Source organism: Trichomycterus rosablanca, chromosome 4 (genome assembly GCF_030014385.1).
Source record: "Trichomycterus rosablanca isolate fTriRos1 chromosome 4, fTriRos1.hap1, whole genome shotgun sequence".
Lineage (NCBI taxonomy): Eukaryota > Metazoa > Chordata > Actinopteri > Siluriformes > Trichomycteridae > Trichomycterus > Trichomycterus rosablanca.
The window spans coordinates 30,492,276-30,512,702 of record NC_085991.1 but is presented as its reverse complement, the minus strand read 5'-3'; the positions used below and the strand labels follow the sequence as shown (position 1 = coordinate 30,512,702).

General features: G+C 37.8%; 1 protein-coding gene across 3 annotated transcripts in view; it reads left to right on the top strand.

The window, feature by feature from the left end:
* Window positions 1–1,574: 1,574 nt before the first annotated feature.
* rap1gds1 (RAP1, GTP-GDP dissociation stimulator 1) overlaps window positions 1,575–20,427 on the top strand; it is a 46,941-nt gene continuing 28,088 nt past the window's right edge. For 2 of the 3 annotated variants that reach the window (XM_062994158.1, XM_062994156.1), the window contains exons 1-4: window positions 1,575–1,938; window positions 5,908–6,015; window positions 6,723–6,845; window positions 9,531–9,656. In XM_062994158.1, coding sequence (XP_062850228.1) covers window positions 1,935–1,938; window positions 5,908–6,015; window positions 6,723–6,845; window positions 9,531–9,656 — 361 coding nt within the window. In that variant the 5' untranslated portion in view covers window positions 1,575–1,934. The remainder of the gene's footprint in view (window positions 1,939–5,907; window positions 6,016–6,722; window positions 6,846–9,530; window positions 9,657–20,427) is intronic. The other variant, XM_062994157.1, reaches the window with a different exon arrangement.

The window sequence follows — 20,427 nt, the reverse complement described above, 5'->3', positions numbered from 1 at the left end:
GGAATTCGTTTTGTGCCAAAAATACATTCATGGTTATCATCCCATCCTTCTGCTGCTATTTTAATGGTCTTATATGTTTGTATTTACACATTGTGTAATTATTACAAATTATTACAGACATTATTACCCCAGCCATGTTTCACATAAATTAGTAAAATAAGCTAAAATACTAGCATCTTTAATTGTTTAATCAAACATTGTTTTTCCTCAGTATATATTTACACCTTAAAATGTATGAACCTAAAAGAAATATAAAAAGATATTCATAAATTCATAAATATTGATCCTTTAAATGTTTTGGCTATTGTTTGGGATAAATGAAGTTCTATCTTATCTTGACCTGATTTTCACAGTTCCTCACGTTATGCTAGGATAGTTGGAGTGCTGTAATGTGAAGTAATTTAAGGTCACAGATTCACATTATTTACCTAAGGATACTACCAGACAAACAGCTGAGACGTGGTGAAAGATGATGAAAACTCATTCTCATTTTAAGCCGTTTTGCATCTTTTTGCACTGTGCGCCATTTATCTTTCACCAATCCTTACCCTGCTGCTTAAAAGCACTCCCATAACATGACATGCCACCACCATAATGTGCAATAGGAGCAGTGTTACATGTATTTTAAATGACAATGCAAGTTGAAACTTGGATATTAAAGGGTGTGTTCGAAAACCTATGGAGCTGCCTTGCTGTCTTACTGCCTACATAGGCAGCTGCCTCAGTAGAGAGGTTATTCGAACGGGCTACTTAGACAGCGATTCCATCGGGTTTCGCTTACTAAGCTAACACAGTTAGCATCTTGCCATTCAAACCAATGGGATGGGGTGGCACAGCGTGCTAGCATGTCAACTAACATCTTCCATTGTGTACCGAAAACGGTTAAATTCGCTGACAAGCCCGAACTTGCAAATAAATACACTTGTGCAAGTTTATACAAGTTAAAAATCAATAATAATTTATTTACGTTTGAAATAGTTTGTTCCTCTGCATCGTCAGCCATGTACCGATTAAAGGGGTACCGATTTTTCAAACCCTGTTTCTTAGATGGTAAAACACTAAACTAAAACATAATAACAACTATGCATCGGCTGTATAGACAACTATATGTTGATTGTATAGATGCAGGGTGTTTATAAACCTAGAACATGCATTTCAAATAATGTATGCATTTAGTTTTTCTCCAACGTCCCAGTAACACACAGAAGGTGGACTGAGTACTCTAAATTGCACATAAACCTAAGTGGGTGATTAGATGAGTGTATGGTGTCATACGATGGATTCGTGTTCTGTGTCAAGGTGTATTCGCCCTGACCCAGATGAAGTGGTAAGCTAAAATGAGTGAATGTTTAAGTACATAAAATCTGTGCTTTCTCTGGGCGATCTGGTGACTGTGTCTGCACACTGTAGCCATCAAATTGTAGGTGGGAACAAAGTCAGGAAAGGCGTGACTCCAATCCTTAATCCAATCCGTGTCAGATTGAAAAACTCAGCGTTTGCCTTGAACCAATCAGCTTGGAGGTGGGCGGGGTTTTGTGTTTCTCCGATTCAGTGGTGTGAAAGCTCCGGCAGAAGGAAGTGCCTAGGACGGTTTGTTATTCTGATGGCCGTTTATTTGACTGTAATCTGTTCGGACAGAATTACATAATAACAAGTCAGCATAGCGGAGTGCTGGGGCTTCAAAACTATTCGGACAGCTTTTAACAATCAGTGCTTTAATGCAATCGGAGAGAGTGTGTGCGGTGTGTAGCCGGAGCAGCGTGGGTTAAAGTGGGCCTTGCCCGGATATCTGCCAAGCAAAGCTATAGACCATCAGAGAAGATAACTGTCACATCAAACACCATCCAGATCCCTGCTACCGTTTACATTTACAGCATTTATACTGGATCTGACAGCACTAGAACCTCTTACTGGACTCCACAACAATTACACAAATGGGTAAGTCCTGCGTTTCTCATATAATAACTATATAATGTCAGCAAATACAGTTTTCAATGAAAAGTCTACATACATTGCTCGACCAAATTACACCTCTTGGGTTTGTTACTGTTACTGTGGCAGTAAGAGCATCAAGGGATGAGAAGGAGGAGGAAACATGAAGCAGCAGTTTAACCCTATGTGTAAACGCTCTCTTAGATACAGACTTGTTTCAATCGCATCCTACTGTACTTAATAGCATGCAATAATAGTAATCGACTCCATTTGTGGTACTAACATGACATGACATACTGTGAAGTATGCTAGTCAGCGGTTACTGAAATGACTAAAACTAATCCATACCCACATTCAATTGATATGTTAATCTGAAATTAACCCAGTGTATTAGTAATAAATATTATAAATAAATAAAGGCATATGTAGTAGCAGTGATCAAATGCTTGTCTTAACCACCACCTTATTAAAATGTTGCTTTGGGTCCAGTAATCAATGCTCAGCACCATCCAGGATCATCTCAAATAGCAAGTCATTAGTGTATTGCTATTTCAAATTCATCTTTGTATGTGCTTGTAATAATAAACAATATGCCACAGACTGAAATTCTGATATTTTAAATGGTGAACCACAACCTGGGAAAATGTACACAGTTTAATGTGAGCCCTGCCCAAGGCTTTGTGTAGTACACATGTTTAGACAGAAATGTGCATTAGAAATGTTATTTTACAAAAGGGGAGGCACTGTGGCACAGCTGGTGAAGTGGGTTCTGTATGGCAAAGAAAGACCTGCTCATCTGGGTTTGAACTGTGTCTTGTATAAAGAGTTTTGTATGTTAATCCTGTGTTACTGTGGGTGTCCGTATTCCAGTTTCTTCACACCTCCCTAAAACATGTGAGTGCCTCTAAATTGACCCTGTGATTGTTTAAGTGTGTTGCTATATGATGGATTGGTGCTTTGTCCAGAGCATATTCCTGCCTTGTTTCCATTCTTTCAGGATGGTTTCCAGCTGGTTCCACCATGACTAGGATTTTGCACGTCATTGACCTACACCATACAATTATAATTACAAATATTGATGACGATTGAGTCTTTGTCTCTTGCACTGATGAAGTCTTCTTCACACACAGAGTGGTTCCTGGGAACCAGAGTTCAATTCTTGCCTCCTATCACTGTCTGTGTGGCATTTAGCATTTTTTCTCTGGTTATTTCCCACCTTACAAAGTCATACAAAAACTGCTTTGTCTGTAGTTTTAAACAAGTCTTTATGTGTGCATGTATTTGTGCCCCTTTCAGGGTGTATTTCTACCTTGCACCACTTTGAATAAAAAAAATCTGTAGCAGCTGCATTAAAGTGCAGTGCAATTACAATATTGGGCTAAATCTGCCGAGTCTTGGCTGACTGATTTTACACTATTAGTAAAAATAAAAAATAAGTGATTGATACAAAAGTATTTTTCTCATTAATAAATGTTTTAAATGTATTACTTTTTGCCATGGAATGTTTAGGCAGACTCAATCACTTTTCCCCAATTACCTTTTTTTTTAGTCACCTGATCTCTTCTTGAGGCTGATTTCCTTCTAAGCCTGACGCATTGTTGGCTTTACATCTTTGTGATGATTAGATTTGGATGATTCGATTTGACAGATTGCCACTGAGGGCATAAACATTGTCTTGTTTATTGCGTCAGAAAGGTCCAATAAAGATGAAGTTGGCCTACATATATAACTTGTGCATAAAGTCAATTTCCATTTATTTAATGGCATTATGGTTGTGAGGTTTGAACTCAAATCGATAGTGTAAAATGTCTCATTACCTGCTGGAGCTTAGAAAACATAGCTGGCTGATGGCAAATTCAGCAGCTTCTTAGGGTCCTGCAGCCACCTGGGGCATCTATAACCACTGTTTTTATATTGTACATTATGCAACTGTTGCCAAATTCTTATACCAATAGCTTACCGGCATTAGTCGACAGAAGCATAGTAGGTAGCTAACAGTCCATAACAGTTACATGTGCAACTCAGCATAAAGCCGATATCTTAAAGCTAATCTCAACAACATTACTTAATATAATATGGTCAGAAATAGTCCTGCCTTTATAATGGGGCATCATGCAAAATATCCAAATGTTTGTAAAAAAGAATCATTAAAGCACACTCTCCAGGGAGAGTATGACCCTAACAGCAAGAGTGCACATTTCTGCACAACACTACAGTTGGATAACATGTACTGTATATTACACATGCATACTAAAAATGTGTAGTCCAATTTCATTAGAGTGCTGTATTTCTATCAGACGTGCTAATGTGTATGAGTTTGTTAGTAAGTTCAAGTATGTGCTTATTGGACCAGCTGCTGGTATAGAGGTATGTGGGTTATGTACAGGAGAAATAGTGGAATGTCTAAGTGCATCTGTTCTGTGAACTGGATCAGAGAAGGCAAAAACAGCTGAAGTGATGTAGCTGAAGTAGCTCAGCACTTTTAACATGACAATTCTGTCTGTTTAAATGAAGCATTTCTTAGCTGATTGCTGTAAAACTAAGTCTGGATGGGCATTTAAATTTTGTGCATTGAATATGTCCTCCTTTTGACCAAGGAGTTAATTTTTATACATTACTTTAATTCTCATCTAATACAATAATAAATAATTGAGGTTTTTCTGGTATTTACGTACATTAAGTTAAAATTTTTTTGTTTTTGTAAAATCTTGTATGTTTTTATTAAAGGCAAGTATAAAGTTGCCTTTAAAAAGGGTTCTGGCTACAAATTCCACTCGCCGTTTTTTATATACCAGATTAAGTAAATGTGCCCATTCTGTACTTAAAATTTATCATATGTAGCTTTTGAACAAGGACAGACATTTACATATAAGCAAAAATTGGTACAACTGGCACATCTGTTTTCTCCTTTCTACTTATTTTCAGCAGAAGCTGCTTGAAGGATTAGCACTGTAGCATTGTGTTCTTAGTCATCACTTATTATGAAAAGTCACCTCCCCTCCATATGGCTGTGCTCAAATCTTTTTTTTGTTTATCTATTTATTATTTAGTCAAAACAGATTAGAAGGCTTCTTGTGAGCTTCATATTGCTTCAGAAATTATTACCCTAAAATGATTTTTCATTGTAATAATGAAGTACAGCAGGTCTTTTAAACCAGTACTTGTCCTTTTCACCTGCTGAGTTCTTCTACTGACCTTATCTCCAAGGTGACTGCTGTAAGACCCTTAATAAGCTCTTGACTTGCCTTTCACTTGCAATTCCTTTCTTTACTTTGACAAGTGGTCCCGGCATTACCCTTTACATGATTTAAATAGGCTTCTTCAGGTCCTTAGTGACATGAGTGCCCATGAAAGAAGATGCACCAGCTATGTGATTTTTTTTTTTGAATGTTTTGGTTTGCTCATCCTGAACGTATCTATCTAGCGTCTATTGCAGGGCAACCCATCCACTTAGAACAGTTGTAGCTTAGTGGTTAAGGTATTGATCTAGTAATCAGAAGGTTGCCTGTTCAAGCACCACCACTGCCAGGTTGCCACTGTTGGGCCCTTGAGCAAGACCCTTAACCCTCAATTGCTTGGATTGTATACTGTCACAACTGTAAGTCACTTTGGATAAAGGCGTCTGCCAAATACAGAAAATGTAAATGTAACCACTAACACTCAGAAGCAATATAGAGCACCTAGTTTACCTATCAGTGATTTTTTTAAAGTTAAGAGGAGAAGACCTACACAAGTCACAGAAAGAACATAGGTAAATGGGTAAATCATGCAGGGAAGAACTCTTTTCCCAAAAGTCAGTGTGGCAAAATTAAATTATGGGGTACATTAATTGGAATATAGTTTAGTTGAGTTGAATTTCCTAGTGGACACAGACACATTGATATCACTTAGCATCTGTTACAATAACATTGACAAACTCTCTTTACTTAAAATGTGATTTTATTAATCTCTGTACTGTGCTACATTGTGTTCTAGCAGACCTCAGTGAAGCTCTGAAGACCCTGAAGCTCTCGACAGCAGACAGTGCATCAGACAGTGTGGAGAGCTGCCTGGACTGCCTGCTCAAAGCTTTGGCTCATAACAGTAAGTCTGTTTGCTTTCTTTATTACTGCAGTCATTTATGGCACTATTCCAGAGGCAGGGTATGTGAACATGCATTCTAACAACTGAAATTGTTTTTTTTAGCCACACCAATTGATAACAGATGCATAAAATGAAGCATACAGCCATGTTATTTTTATAGACAAACATGAATCGTTCTTACTGAACGGCTTATTGACTTATAGTGTGGCACTGTTTTTGGAAATTTCTGCCCTGGTGTCTGATGATGTTCTTGGTCAGCAATGGCTTTTTAACATATTTTCTAGAAGGAAAACCTGCTAAATACAACTTATAAGAGTTTTTTTTTTTTTTTTGAGCTTTTGAATTCCATCTTGCACAGTTTCAGGTGGCCGTCACTGCATGAAGTTAGAAACTTTGTATCTGCAGATAACGATATGGATGATCATACAAGTAGATAAACAGAAGTTCAAAACATGCCTTTTCCTTTCAAGCACTCTAATACTTTGCGTTCTGTGGCTCTGAATTATGCTTATATGTAAAATGAACATTCTGCTTATGTAATGTAAACAGTGAAAGTAAGTGCTTTTACCAGCAGGGACACTTAAGTGGATTGAACAGGTCCCTGTGTAGTAATCGAATTACAGATCACTCACTCACTGTCTCTGCCAAATATTTAGTCTGTCAAAATTATCAAATCGGGATTAAATGCTATTTTTCTCTACTTACAGATGTGGAAGCCAGTGAAAAAATCCAGGAAATGGGTTTTTTGCCCAGTTTGCCCTCTTTATTGGCCGCACAGAACTCCTGCACGCCAAAAGTAGCCAACATCATAGCAGAAGTGGCTAAAAATGGTAAGAACTTATTATTAAGCTTGATGATAAGTGTGTTTATATTACATAAAATGATCAGACTTTACCATGACCTGATACATTAAAGGTTACACTAGGGCTTTTTAAACATGGCTTACAAATCTAAGTAAGCCATTTGTATTTTTTTCTTTTTATTTCATTTTTCTTTCTAATTCAGTCAATGCTTCCTCAGATAACGCCAACCTAATTTTCTGTGGCTTTACTTGGGAGCTGGTGTATGTACAGGGGTTGGACAAAATAACTGAAACACCTGGTTTTAGACCACAATAATTTATTAGTATGGTGTAGGGCCTCCTTTTGCGGCCAATACAGCGTCAATTCGTCTTGGAAATGACATATACAAGTCCTGCACAGTGGTCAGAGGGATTTTAAGCCATTCTTCTTGCAGGATAGTGGCCAGGTCACTACGTGATGCTGGTGGAGGAAAACGTTTCCTGACTCGCTTCTCCAAAACACCCCAAAGTGGCTCAATAATATTTAGATCTGGTGACTGTGCAGGCCATGGGAGATGTTCAACTTCACTTTCATGTTCATCAAACCAATCTTTCACCAGTCTTGCTGTGTGTATTGGTGCATTGTCATCCTGATACACGGCACCGCCATTGGATGCACATGGTTCTCCAGAATGGTTCGGTAGTCCTTGGCAGTGACGCGCCCATCTAGCACAAGTATTGGGCCAAGGGAATGCCATGATATGGCAGCCCAAACCATCACTGATCCACCCCCATGCTTCACTCTGGGCATGCAACAGTCTGGGTGGTACGCTTCTTTGGGGCTTCTCCACACCGTAACTCTCCCGGATGTGGGGAAAACAGTAAAGGTGGACTCATCAGAGAACAATACATGTTTCACATTGTCCACAGCCCAAGATTTGCGCTCCTTGCACCATTGAAACCGACGTTTGGCATTGGCACGAGTGACCAAAGGTTTGGCTATAGCAGCCCGGCCGTGTATATTGACCCTGTGGAGCTCCCGACGGACAGTTCTGGTGGAAACAGGAGAGTTGAGGTGCACATTTAATTCTGCCGTGATTTGGGCAGCCGTGGTTTTATGTTTTTTGGATACAATCCGGGTTAGCACCCGAACATCCCTTTCAGACAGCTTCCTCTTGCGTCCACAGTTAATCCTGTTGGATGTGGTTTGTCCTTCTTGGTGGTATGCTGACATTACCCTGGATACCGTGGCTCTTGATACATCACAAAGACTTGCTGTCTTGGTCACAGATGCGCCAGCAAGACGTGCACCAACAATTTGTCCTCTTTTGAACTCTGGTATGTCACCCATAATGTTGTGTGCATTGCAATATTTTGAGCAAAACTGTGCTCTTACCCTGCTAATTGAACCTTCACACTCTGCTCTTACTGGTGCAATGTGCAATTAATGAAGATTGGCCACCAGACTGGTCCAATTTAGCCATGAAACCGCCCACACTAAAATGACAGGTGTTTCAGTTATTTTGTCCAACCCCTGTATATTTTTAATTACAAACCCCATTTCCAGCAAAGTTGGAAGATTTTTTTAAATGCAATAAAAATAAGAATCTGTGTTTTGTTTATTTTCATCTTGAAATACAAAATGGCATTTAGTATTTTGGCTGACCATCTTGTATTTCGTATTTTAGTAACACGAACACATTGAAAATTTGATGCCTGCAACACAAAAAAGTTGTGACATGTCAAAATAAGAATAAAAGGATTATAGAATGTTCTAGTTACAACATTTTGAAACATTTCTCCAAATGTGCACTATTTGAAAGCAAATCTGTGAGTTGTGGCTCAACACTTTGAGTCAAAGATTGTCAAAAAGAACACACTGAATATGTTTATTGTTTTGTATTGTATATATTACCCGAGCACCAAAGGCAATGACCTACACATTTGTTTTGATGGCCGACAGCACTGCTGCTCTGCTTTGCTGACCTTTGAAGGTGTGGGGTGCTTGACATTGATACTTAGTTGATCTAAAGTGGTGAAAATTGTAACCATAGCAACACACTAGCTGAGAATTGATACAATATCAAGCAATCTGATTACAGATTATTCAATAAATATATAATGACATAGATCACAGTTCATTAGTAAGCTGATTTAGATTAATTAGAATGTGTAAATGTATTTATTGTTGACTTTGTGCCAGCATAAGTACAACCTGTCAGACCCAAATTCAGCTTAGTAAGTACCTTGCTTCAGTCAGTGCTTTTAGACTAGATACACAAGCACTTCTTGTAACTGAGCTTAACGAAGCCTTAGAGGAAACTAGGAATGGGAATAAATAAGGGTTTGTAAAAAAAAAACAAAAAAAAAAACGATTTTAAATAATGAACTGTCTCTCAGCAGATGCATGGAGGCTGATAATTAAAGCCTGTTATGTGTAGACACCACTGCTGTGCGTTTAGCACCTTACCAACAGGAACATCTTTGTGCTGATCATCTGCAAAGGCCAAAATGTATTAATACAAACCCCATTTCCAGCAAAGTTGGGACATTTTATAACTTTATAAGGGTGAGTGGCATTTAAACAGCCTATCCTTAATCACATTTACATTTTCAGCATTTATCAGACACTTTTATCCAAAGCGACTTACAGTACACAGTCTAAGCAATTGAGGGTAAGGGCCTTGCTCACTGTAAGTAAGGGTTAATTGAACAGGTCTGTGTCCTTTCGCAGAGTTCATGCGGAGTCCCTGTGTGGAAGCTGGCTTGATCCCCCCATTGGTTCAGCTGCTCAACTCTAAGGACCAGGAAGTGCTGCTTCAAACCGGTCGAGCCCTAGGCAACATCTGCTACGACTGCCGTAAGTCTACCTTCTGCTGTTGTTGGGTGTAAAAGAAGCCATTTTACAGTGAACGCTGGGGTAGCAGCTTTCAGATAAAGGTTGTTTATTGAAATAGAACCTGGAATTTGTAGAAATAGAACCTGGTGCATATTCTTTTCATCAGTGGTTGAGGTGTCTTTCAAAAGCGCAGTAAATCTTACCTACTTACCCTCTCTTAATTGCTTAGTTACTGTATATGGGTCATTCCTACAATTCGGTGCCTTTTGTGTCCCCAGTACTGATCATTGTATCTATTAAGTAAATTTTAAACAATACAATTTCTAAACATCTTACTGAAATAATTAACACTTTCAAATACTAAACAATGTTTTTCTACCCTCCCAATATAAAATGACTGTATACATACTGTTTTTATCTCTTAGATAGCAGAGGTTTTCCCATGTCCCCAGTGCTGTACATTCTGATTTAGTGATGGATATACAGTGGGGGAAATAAGTATTTGATCCCCTGCTGATTTTGTAAGTTTACCCCCTTACAAAGACTTGAACAGTCTATAATTTTTATGGAAGGTTTATTTTAACAGAGAGAGACAGAATATCAACAAAAAATCCAGAAAAAAAACATTAAATAAAAGTTAAAAATTAATTTGTATTTAATTAAGGGAAATAAGTATTTGATCCCCTACCAACCAGCAAGAATTCTGACCCCCACAGACCGGTTATGTGCCCATGAGGCACACAAATTAGTCCTGTCCCTGTATAAAAGACTCCCGTCACAGAATCAGTTTCTTCCATTCAAATCTCTCGACCACCATGGGCAAGACCAAAGAGCTATCAAAGGACGTCAGGGACAAGATTGTAGACCTGCACAAGGCTGGAATGGGCTACAAGACCATCAGCAAGAAGCTTGGTGAGAAAGAGACCACTGTTGGTGCGATAATTCAAAAATGGAAAAAATACAAGATCACAGTCAATCACCCTCGCTCTGGAGCTCCATGCAAGATCTCACCTGGTGGGGTAAGAATGATTCTGAGAAAGTTGAGGTCAGTCCAGAATTACACGGGAGGAGCTTGTCAATGATCTCAAGGGAGCTGGGAGCAGAGAAATGCTGGATATGACCCCAAGAACACCATCCCCACCGGGCATTTCTTTGCCTCCAAACACGGCGAGTGGAGTTGATGCCAAAGAGCTCAATTTTGGTCTCATCTGACCATATCACATTCTCCCAAGCTTTCTCTGAATCATTCAGGTGTTCATTGGCAAACTTCAGACGGGCCTGTACATGAGCCTTCTTGAGCAAAGGGACTTTGCGGGCACTGCAGGATCTCAATCCATTACGGCGAAGTGTGTTACTAATGGTTTTCTTGGTGACTGTGCTCCCAGCTCCCTTGAGATCATTGACAAGCTCCTCCCGTGTAATTCTGGACTGACCTCACCTTTCTCAGAATCATTCTTACCCCACCAGGTGAGATCTTGCATGGAGCTCCAGAGTGAGGGTGATTGACTGTGATCTTGTATTTCTTCCATTTTCGAATTATCGCACCAACAGTGGTCTCTTTCTCACCAAGCTTCTTGCTGATGGTCTTGTAGCCCATTCCAGCCTTGTGCAGGTCTACAATCTTGTCCCTGACGTCCTTTGATAGCTCTTTGGTCTTGCCCATGGTGGTCGAGAGATTTGAACGGAAGAAACTGATTCTGTGACGGGAGTCTTTTATACAGGGACAGGACTAATTTGTGTGCCTCATGGGCACATAACCGGTCTGTGGGGGTCAGAATTCTTGCTGGTTGGTAGGGGATCAAATACTTATTTCCCTTAATTAAATACAAATTAATTTATAACTTTTATTTAATGTTTTTTTTCTGGATTTTTTGTTGATATTCTGTCTCTCTCTGTTAAAATAAACCTTCCATAAAAATTATAGACTGTTCAAGTCTTTGTAAGGGGGTAAACTTACAAAATCAGCAGGGGATCAAATACTTATTTCCCCCACTGTATGAGGTTTAATCATGAGAATATCTCAGTCTTTTTAATACTGTTTAAAAGGTTTGCTTAAGTCCCTCTAAACCTTGGATTTTTTTTCTTTATGAGTTTCATTTTATTGCTGATTATAAGGGTTTTCACACGTCCCTCAAGTTGCTGTCCACCCTGTTATTTCTTACTACTGTCTCTTAAAATAAAAACCTGTTTTACATACTGACATCATTTCCTGGAGCTCAAATGAGATTTTTGAAGGAAAAACAACTGTGGAAGACGAGTGGCTAACTCCTCATTTTAATGTTGTTTTTTGCACATTTTATTCTAAAAGTCTTATATGGTCCACCATAACATGTCCACCCTGTTATGGGATATATGAGAAAAAGCAATACGATTTGATAATTTTAAAAATAATCATACTAAAAAGCAGAGAATTATTTGTCTGAATTCACTTTTATGCTAGCATGGTTTTGCTCACTCGCTAGCTAATGGCTAATTTTATGTCAGAATGTCCACCCTGTTACAACCTAATACGTAACAGGGTGGACGTCACAGTGTATATGAGGTGCATGTGTAATTTATATAGCTTTATTATTCAGTTTGGTTATATTAACAACAGAAATATTGATATTATATGTGCAGCTGAAAGACAGAAACACAACAGTTATGCATTTGTCCATTACAGGGTGGACATTCTGGGTCAGAGACTGCATAAAAATGTTTTAATAAAACCTACAGTTTGTGTGCTTGAGTATAACATGTTCTTTTTATAATAAAACATGAAACACAAATCAAATCAGTGTTTAATTTTCAAAGAGTTTTAAGGTCCAGAAGGCACCCAATCCCAGGAATGACCCATATCTGATCTGATAGACTTGATTTGATGGGTGAAAAGTGTAGAAAATATTGTGCCTTCTGTTTTTACTTTATTAGAATGGAAGAGACTGCATGTCTGACTCTATTCTCTATAGTTACTGGCTGTGTGAATTGCTGAATGGTTTATGGGTGGTATCATTAAGGACAAAAGTTTACATACACCACTAAGAGACATGTTGGTTATTAAAATACCAGCACCAGTTTTATGTGACTTAAAGTCTCAAACATACATTTCTTTGTGCAAGAAGAACACGTTTTTGAAAAGATTTTTCTAAATCTGCTTGACAGTATGCACTGTAAATACAGATGAAACATGAGTGAGACTAATTGGTACTCTAGGTGTTGCATTTTTAAGGCCAGTGTTTCTAAGTGACCAGCCTACGCTACATGATGCAATTTGTGTTCAGACATTTGTAGAACTGTGATTTTAAATGATATTTGAGTTAAAAGAAATGGAATTGTGCTTAGAGTTTAGCAGTTTGTCATGCTGTTGATAAATGAGATTCAAATTGTCAGACTGTGTGCATAGTTTTATTTTTCTGTGTGTAAAATGGGGAAAATGTAACTGGTCTTGATGTCATTAAAAAAATACTTTAAATGCAAAGTTATAGGTGCTGTATGGATTGTCTTAATTCCTGTCTGACAGCTCGGAAATGATTATTTGCATGATTAAGTCTTAACAGTGTTATAATTTTAATTACAATTACATTTAAATTTTCGGGCATTTAGCAGACGCTTTTATCCAAAGCGACTTACAATTATGACTGAACACAATTTTGAGCAATTGAGGCCTTTCCTTGCTCAGGGGCCCAACAGTGGCAACTTGGTGGTGGTGAGGCTTGAACCCGCAACCTTTTGATTACTAGTCCAGTACCTTAACCACTGAGCTATCACTGCCCAATTGCTTTTTATAAGACTTGAAAAGTTATGATTGTTCAGTTTTAAAAGTTTTCTAGCAGAAACAGGTAAAATATTTGCAAAAACTAATCATGCATTCACACTAGACAGGGACACACAGGTAGGTGACCATTAATTTTTTAGTTGAAAGTTGCCTCTAAAGAACCTCTGCAGTTACTTTTGATGAGTTAAGAAGTACTGTAAATAAAAATGACTGAAAGACTGATGGCGCTTTAGTCATTCTAGTTATAATCTTTGTGACAAATAGCAGAACGTTGGTGCTTTGTTGACATCTGAAAGATCAGTCAGTCCCTCTCTAGGACAGTTGTAGCCTAGCCTAGTGGTTCAAGCTCCACCACTGCCAGGTTGCCACTGTTAGGCCCTTGAGCAAGGCCCTTAACCCTAAATTGCTTAGACAATATACTCTCACAGTACTGTAAGTTGCTTTGGACAAAAGCGTCTGCTAAATGAGTACATTATGGTAATAATTAATAATAATAATTACAGAAACAGTTTATCCAAAATGTCAAAAAGTGCTAACTTTAGCAATGTACCAGATGTAGTTTAATACATAATTATCCAACCTGTTAACACATTGTTTTAAATATCAGAATTGTAAGTAACATCTATATTGCTAACTTAGCTAAAATTACAGAGTAAAAGCTTGACCACAGTCACAATACGAGCAGCAGCAACTTTCTGTTGTTAGAAATGGCGAACTGGGAATAGAACTTGGATATATTCTGTAAGGTAAACTCAGCAATAATCTTACAACCCCAAATCAGAAAAAGTTGGGACAGCATGAAAAATGTTTCTTACATTTACATTGCAGACAGGATTAACCTGAGATATTTCATGTTTTGTCTGCTCAGCTTCATTTCATTTATTAATAAACATCCATTCCTGCATTTCAGGCCTGCAACACTTTCCAAAAAAAGTTGGGACAGTAAAGCATTTACCACTTTGTAATGTTGCCATTCCTTTTCACCACACTTAAAAGACATTTGTTGCTATTGTTGAGTGGTTCTTGATGCAGTGTCTTCTAAGCTTGCACCCTTGGCCTTTACGCACTGAAATTCCTTCCGATTCCTTGAATGGTTTAATGATATTATGCACTGTAGAGGGAGAAATATGCATTACATATCACATTATTATTTCGTTTTTCACCTTATTAACAGCCCTAAATTGCCCCCGTCCCACCTTTTTTGGAATGTGTTGTAGGCCTAAAAGGCAGGAATGGAGGTATATTAACAAATGAAATTAAGTTGAACAGACAAAACATGAAATATCTCAGATTCAAACTTTGGCAATTAAATAAAAGTCAAAGTAAATGCAAGGAACACTGCATTTTTATTTTATTTGCATTTTCCATACTGTCCCAACTTTTTCTGATTTGGCGTTGTATAAAACCAGTTCATTTACATTGGCTAAACATTTTAATATATTACTAGCGGCTAGACGTTCCCCATGAACGTCTGTCAATATTAGAGTTACAATATTAAAGCAGCTGAATTAAAGCCTAGCTCAGTGGGGTCCGGGACCTAAGCCAACAAGCCATCAGAATGACAGTCAGCCCACTGTGGGGTTTTGTTGATTTTATAACCTCTAACTGAGTGCTTATTGACTAAGACTGTTGGACATTTTTATAAACTGAATATACATGTATAACCTTGTATCATGTGCAGTCTTGTCACAGTCAGTGTGTTATAGAAACAAGTAACTCTCATATGCGATTCAAAGGATTTATATATAAAGGACTCATCCAAGGGTGAATGCTGACAGGACTGATGCTTAAAACATTACCAAAGAACCTGAGCATGAAAGCTTTCTCTGTAAACCTTACCTCATGATTCATGAGCTTGCTTTGTGTGGGGGGTTGTGGGTAGTGGGCAGCTGTCCTAGACTTTGCGTGGGCATGGATGAGTGAGACCTGGAGCATTTTTCATGCCAAATGGAATGACTCATAGCTCACACACAGCGATAGCTGTAAACAAGCGAGTTTTATTAAATACTGAGTATTCGGCTTGAAATCAAAGCATGAAGGCTATATCTTCCAAAGCAGTCCTAAAATCCAAGAATAAAGGAATTGAATTATCCATGTATTATTTAATTTATATAAGCAATTACTAAAAGCTTGTTTTAATTTTTGAACTTTAATTTCAGTCTCTAGAATGTTCAGTTTATTTAATAGTCAATTGGAACTCGCACCCTGCAATGGATTGGCATCCTGTCCAGGCTATTCTTACCTCACGCCCGATATTTTTCCTTGGTACCATACCGGCCGCTGGTTGATGGTTGATGAAAATGAAATGGGTAAAAAAACATGTAAAATGTTTTGTTATGAGGTGTTTTGTTCTTCTTTTAGCCAAAGACTAAAATCCCCAATATACTAATTTTTAGTGGGTTGGACACACTAGATGCCCAAAAGTATTTCGACGTCTTAATTAAATAATAAATTCTGATATTTCAGCAACAGACATTGCAAACACTTGAATAAAATGAAGCATACCTGGGCAGACCTAACTAGACTAACTTCCCTTCAGTGAGGTTGATGTTCCAGTTCATCAGTGATGGCTTAGTGGTTAAGGTTAAGGACTAGTAAACAGAAGGTTGCCGGTTCAAGCCCCGCCACCACCAAGTTGCCACAGTTGGGTCTCTGAGCAAGGCCCTTAACCCTCAGTTGCTCATTGTGTAAGTCGCTTTGGATAAAAGCGTCTGCTAAATGCTGAAAATGAAAATGAAATGAAATCCCAAAGGTGTTGGGTGAGAGTAAAGTCAGGGATCTGTGCAATATGGTGTTCTTCTTAACGTCATTCTGGCATGTTCCACAGCAATTTGTGGAGAAACAGAAATAGTCATAGCAAGAAACATATTATTATTGGTATTATATTGGGTAGAAATATCTGACTATTATTTGTTGCCTGTGTTAAGTGTCAAATATTTTAAATTGTAAAGTTTCAAATTAGTGGGCAATACAACTTTATTCCGCCATCTTTTTTTTCCCACCAATAACAATCTGTTTTTGTAATGTACCTGTCTTGATTACAGTGAAGGGGAAAATGCTTGTCTTGACTGTCTTAATTTTATTTTTATATGTATGAAATAAGCATTTTATAGCATGACCTAGCTGTTAAACAAAGCATTTAGTGTTGTGCAGAATGTTATTACTGTATCCCACTGGCAGCATTTTATCATCTGGTGTCATCCAATGTGTTGGTTACCAAGCTTTATTGTCAGATTTTAGCCATGAGAGGTGCATTGCTGTGCTTATTGTGCAGAACAGAGTCTATCGCCGGGGACCTGACAGCCCTATTTATGATTCAACAGCACTAAATAAGCTTTAGGATAATTGCTGAATGATACATACTCGTAGGTAAAAGCATATTATATTTTTTTCTGCGATGAATGTTACCTGATAATCTGTGTTTGTGCTTTCACTTATGCACTTATATTTCAAACTGCATACCAACATACTGCATGGAGTCTATTTGTTGTAAGACACATTTGTGGTGTAGTGATATGGTATATGGATATTGAGGTTTAAGACATGGTTGTGTGCTAATTAGGGCTGCCGCGATTGGTCGATCTAGTAGATGAGCGACGATGTCAATATTTTAAGTCGATGCCTTGTTTTTAAAACTATGCTTATAAATGATCCTTTTTCATTTCTGCAATGTTTCCATCCATATAACTATTCTTATGATTTCCCTCAGCACTAATTGCTGCGTGCATGACCTAAATCGTATTTGGTCCAGTCACTGGTTGCCGGCATTAAGCGCAGTCTTAAAAAAAATGCCATCTGCAGCAGAGTCAGAAGCTGATTGTAGCGAGCTTTCAAAGAAAAGCTCAAAGCTTTCCAAGACCCAAATCATCAAAAGTTTGGGAATACTTACAACTGGCACAAAACAAAAGGGTGGCTTGTACACTGTGCAAAGCTTTGATGCAGCACAGCAGCACTAGCACGATGTTGCATGTTGTCTATATTGTTTCATAAAACTTCTTAATCGCGGAGATCCTAGAATACCGTATTCCTTAGCGAGTTCAATTAGGGCGCATTTTTACTTTTATATTGTTACATTAAGCTTCTTAATCACGGAGATCTTGGAATACCGTATTTCTTAGTGAGTTCAGTTAGGGCGCATTCACACACGCTGCGCACTTTGCTCTGTTGGGCTCACGATTTTTGCAGTTGCCGTGCCGATCCAAGCGCTAAAGCTTCTCATATGAATGAGCCCTAACGCTTACCACTTTGTTTACATCGCTTAGAATTTGAAGTACGTTTCAGATGAATGTGTAGGTTAGCATCTGGGCTCATTCTGTGTTTACTGTACTGTACTTAATGAGACGTCCTACCTCTATTTTTTTACTGCTGTAAGTTTAAGCACTTTGCTTTGTGTATGGAATGCCATGAACACATTTTGCACTTTGTTTAATATGGAGCACTTGAGAATTTGATAATATGGACATAAACTCTGTTTACATTTAGTTTTGTGCTAAATTATGATGTTTGTTGTTAAAAAAAAAAAAAAAAAAAAAAGGAAAATTTGAAGGAAAATTAATCGTTAGATTAATTAACTAATCGATAAAATAGTCTATAGATTAATCGATAGAAAAACAGTCGTTAGTGGTGTGCAGTCAAACTTGCACATGATTTTAAGAATTCTAAAAAATCATTTATGCATCAGTGAAATACTCTGGGAAAATATATAGCGTACAACTGTGCAAAATTTTGATTGGTTATTTCCATGTTGCTTTGCTCATCATTTGTTCAAATCTTGTTGTTTCACTCCCACTGTCCACTTGGTTTAGTTCATGGTTGCTCCACCTGAGTCACTGTACATTATTAGCACTCATTGGAAATGAACGAAATCCCATTGTGTTGTGCTGCTGAATGTGTTAATGCAGGTTTAAGCTTGTGTGTAGTTGCTTTACCATGATAATCCAATCTATGAAACTGTTTTTCTGCTGAAGTTGCTTTCAAGGGAAGTTTGGAACTTAATTAGGTAATTAGTGTTGCAACCGAGGTTAGATCATTTTACAGCACTTGTCTGTCACATTGTATGAGCTTGTGTGGCCTAATACTTAGTGACTAAGCTGTTGTACAATATAATTGATTTATATCTTACAGTAGAAAACAATCACTATCAGACTTTTTGTACTCTTTAGCTGTCATTCAGACTGTCCCCACTGCCCTGGCTTGTCTTGCTGCTGATTTGATGGTTCATGTTGATTCAACAGTCGTATTAAAATGTTTGTTACTGATGAAGATAGAACATCCACTGTTTCATCAAATGTCATTTTTGACAACAAATGTGATGCATGCTTATAATACTCAACATTATATAGAAAGTTTAGGCCTATGTTGTGTTCTATTCTAATTTGTGCTTAATGACTTATGGGAGCATCGACTTGGTAGAAGTCACACGGCAAAATAGCTCTTTAAAATTAAGCGATTATTTTTACCAGTAAGAATATCAGAACACCTAAGATTATTTTTTTTCCTAGCTGCTAAATAATGCTCCACTGTGGCTGACATGCATTGCTGTCAGCTCTGCAGCTGCGAGTGATAGCCTGTAACTTCATGGTACAGGAGTAAAAGAGACGTTCTCTCCCTATAGCAGAGAGGGGAAGGTTAGAAGTAGATATTGTCATTATCAGCCAATAACCAATATAGAGTCTGATTCTATGGGCAGTGGTAGCTCAGTGTTTAAGTTACTGGACTAGTGATCAGAAGGTTGCTTGTTCTAGCCCCACCCCCAGGTTGCCACTGTTGGACCACTTTTATTGGTAACAAGGATTCTGAGTTATAATGTCTGTAATTGTTTTAATAACCTATGTTAAATAAGCTGTAATTAAATTTTGATGGTACAATTTTACCTTGTTCGTTATTTCAATGAGGACTTAATTATTTTCTGAGATGTCTAGCTTTATGCTAACTGGGCATTGCTATATATGCAGTTCTATTGTAATATATACATCATACATAGGGCACTACTATATTCACAGGAAAATGTGCCTAATTTCATGGACCTCGTTTTTAAAAATCGCGGATTTCACAGATTTTTTAAGAAAAGTGCCACATTTCACAGCTGTCATTAAATTAACCCCTTATACATTGAATGATGTCCCTGTTTTGACAATCCCAACCCACGTCCACGTAATTGGTTGGGAGTTTTCCAAACCCAGTTACCAGAGTCGTGTTTTTAGCGGCTTTACACTTTGTGTAATTTTGTACATTTTGTCTAACCGATTGTTAATGTAACCGAGCGTCTTTAGAGTTTGCTGAGTATATAAAGAAAAAAATAAACTGTACAGACAAACTATCGGGAGCATAAAACTTTAAAGGCTTGTTCTTTTGAGGTGCAGCACAGACTACAGAGAGATGATCATGAGTGTAGTGAAGCACAGTTTTCCATGGATTATGGAACGGCTCATTTCTCGGTCTGTGACGCGTTGTCAGGTGTTGGACACAATACACTGTTTTTTGTTGACTTTTATATATTACCTCCTAATATGTAATACTTAGGGATGTCCCGATCACGTTTTTTTGTTCCCGATCTTTAATTTTGATCCCGATCCGATACCGATTCTCAAACCGATACTTGTATTTTCTAGATATTGTCTAGATAAGAACTAGATAACACTGTTTACACAGTGCACACTTCAAGTACATTACAGTTATTCAAATTAATCCAATGTACATGTTTAACAACTGAATAGCTCTGCAGTGCTGTAGGAAAAAAATTGCCTGCATCCAAGCTATTGCTTAATGTTCTTTTACAAAATAAAAGTAAACAAACCTAGTGCAGCATTGTAGTAAAAATGAAGTGAGATAATTACAGTTTCACTTTGAACTTTATATTCAAAGAACATAATTCTGTTTAATGCAGTGATACACTAAAAATGAACAAAAATCTCCAGTCACAAGTGGTGTAGCAGCTTAACTTGAAAATAAAAAACAAATAAGTTACTTAACAGCATTACAGTAAAACCTGAATACCAAAATAAAATGGAAAGTCACTCTTTTGTTATGAAGGAAAGC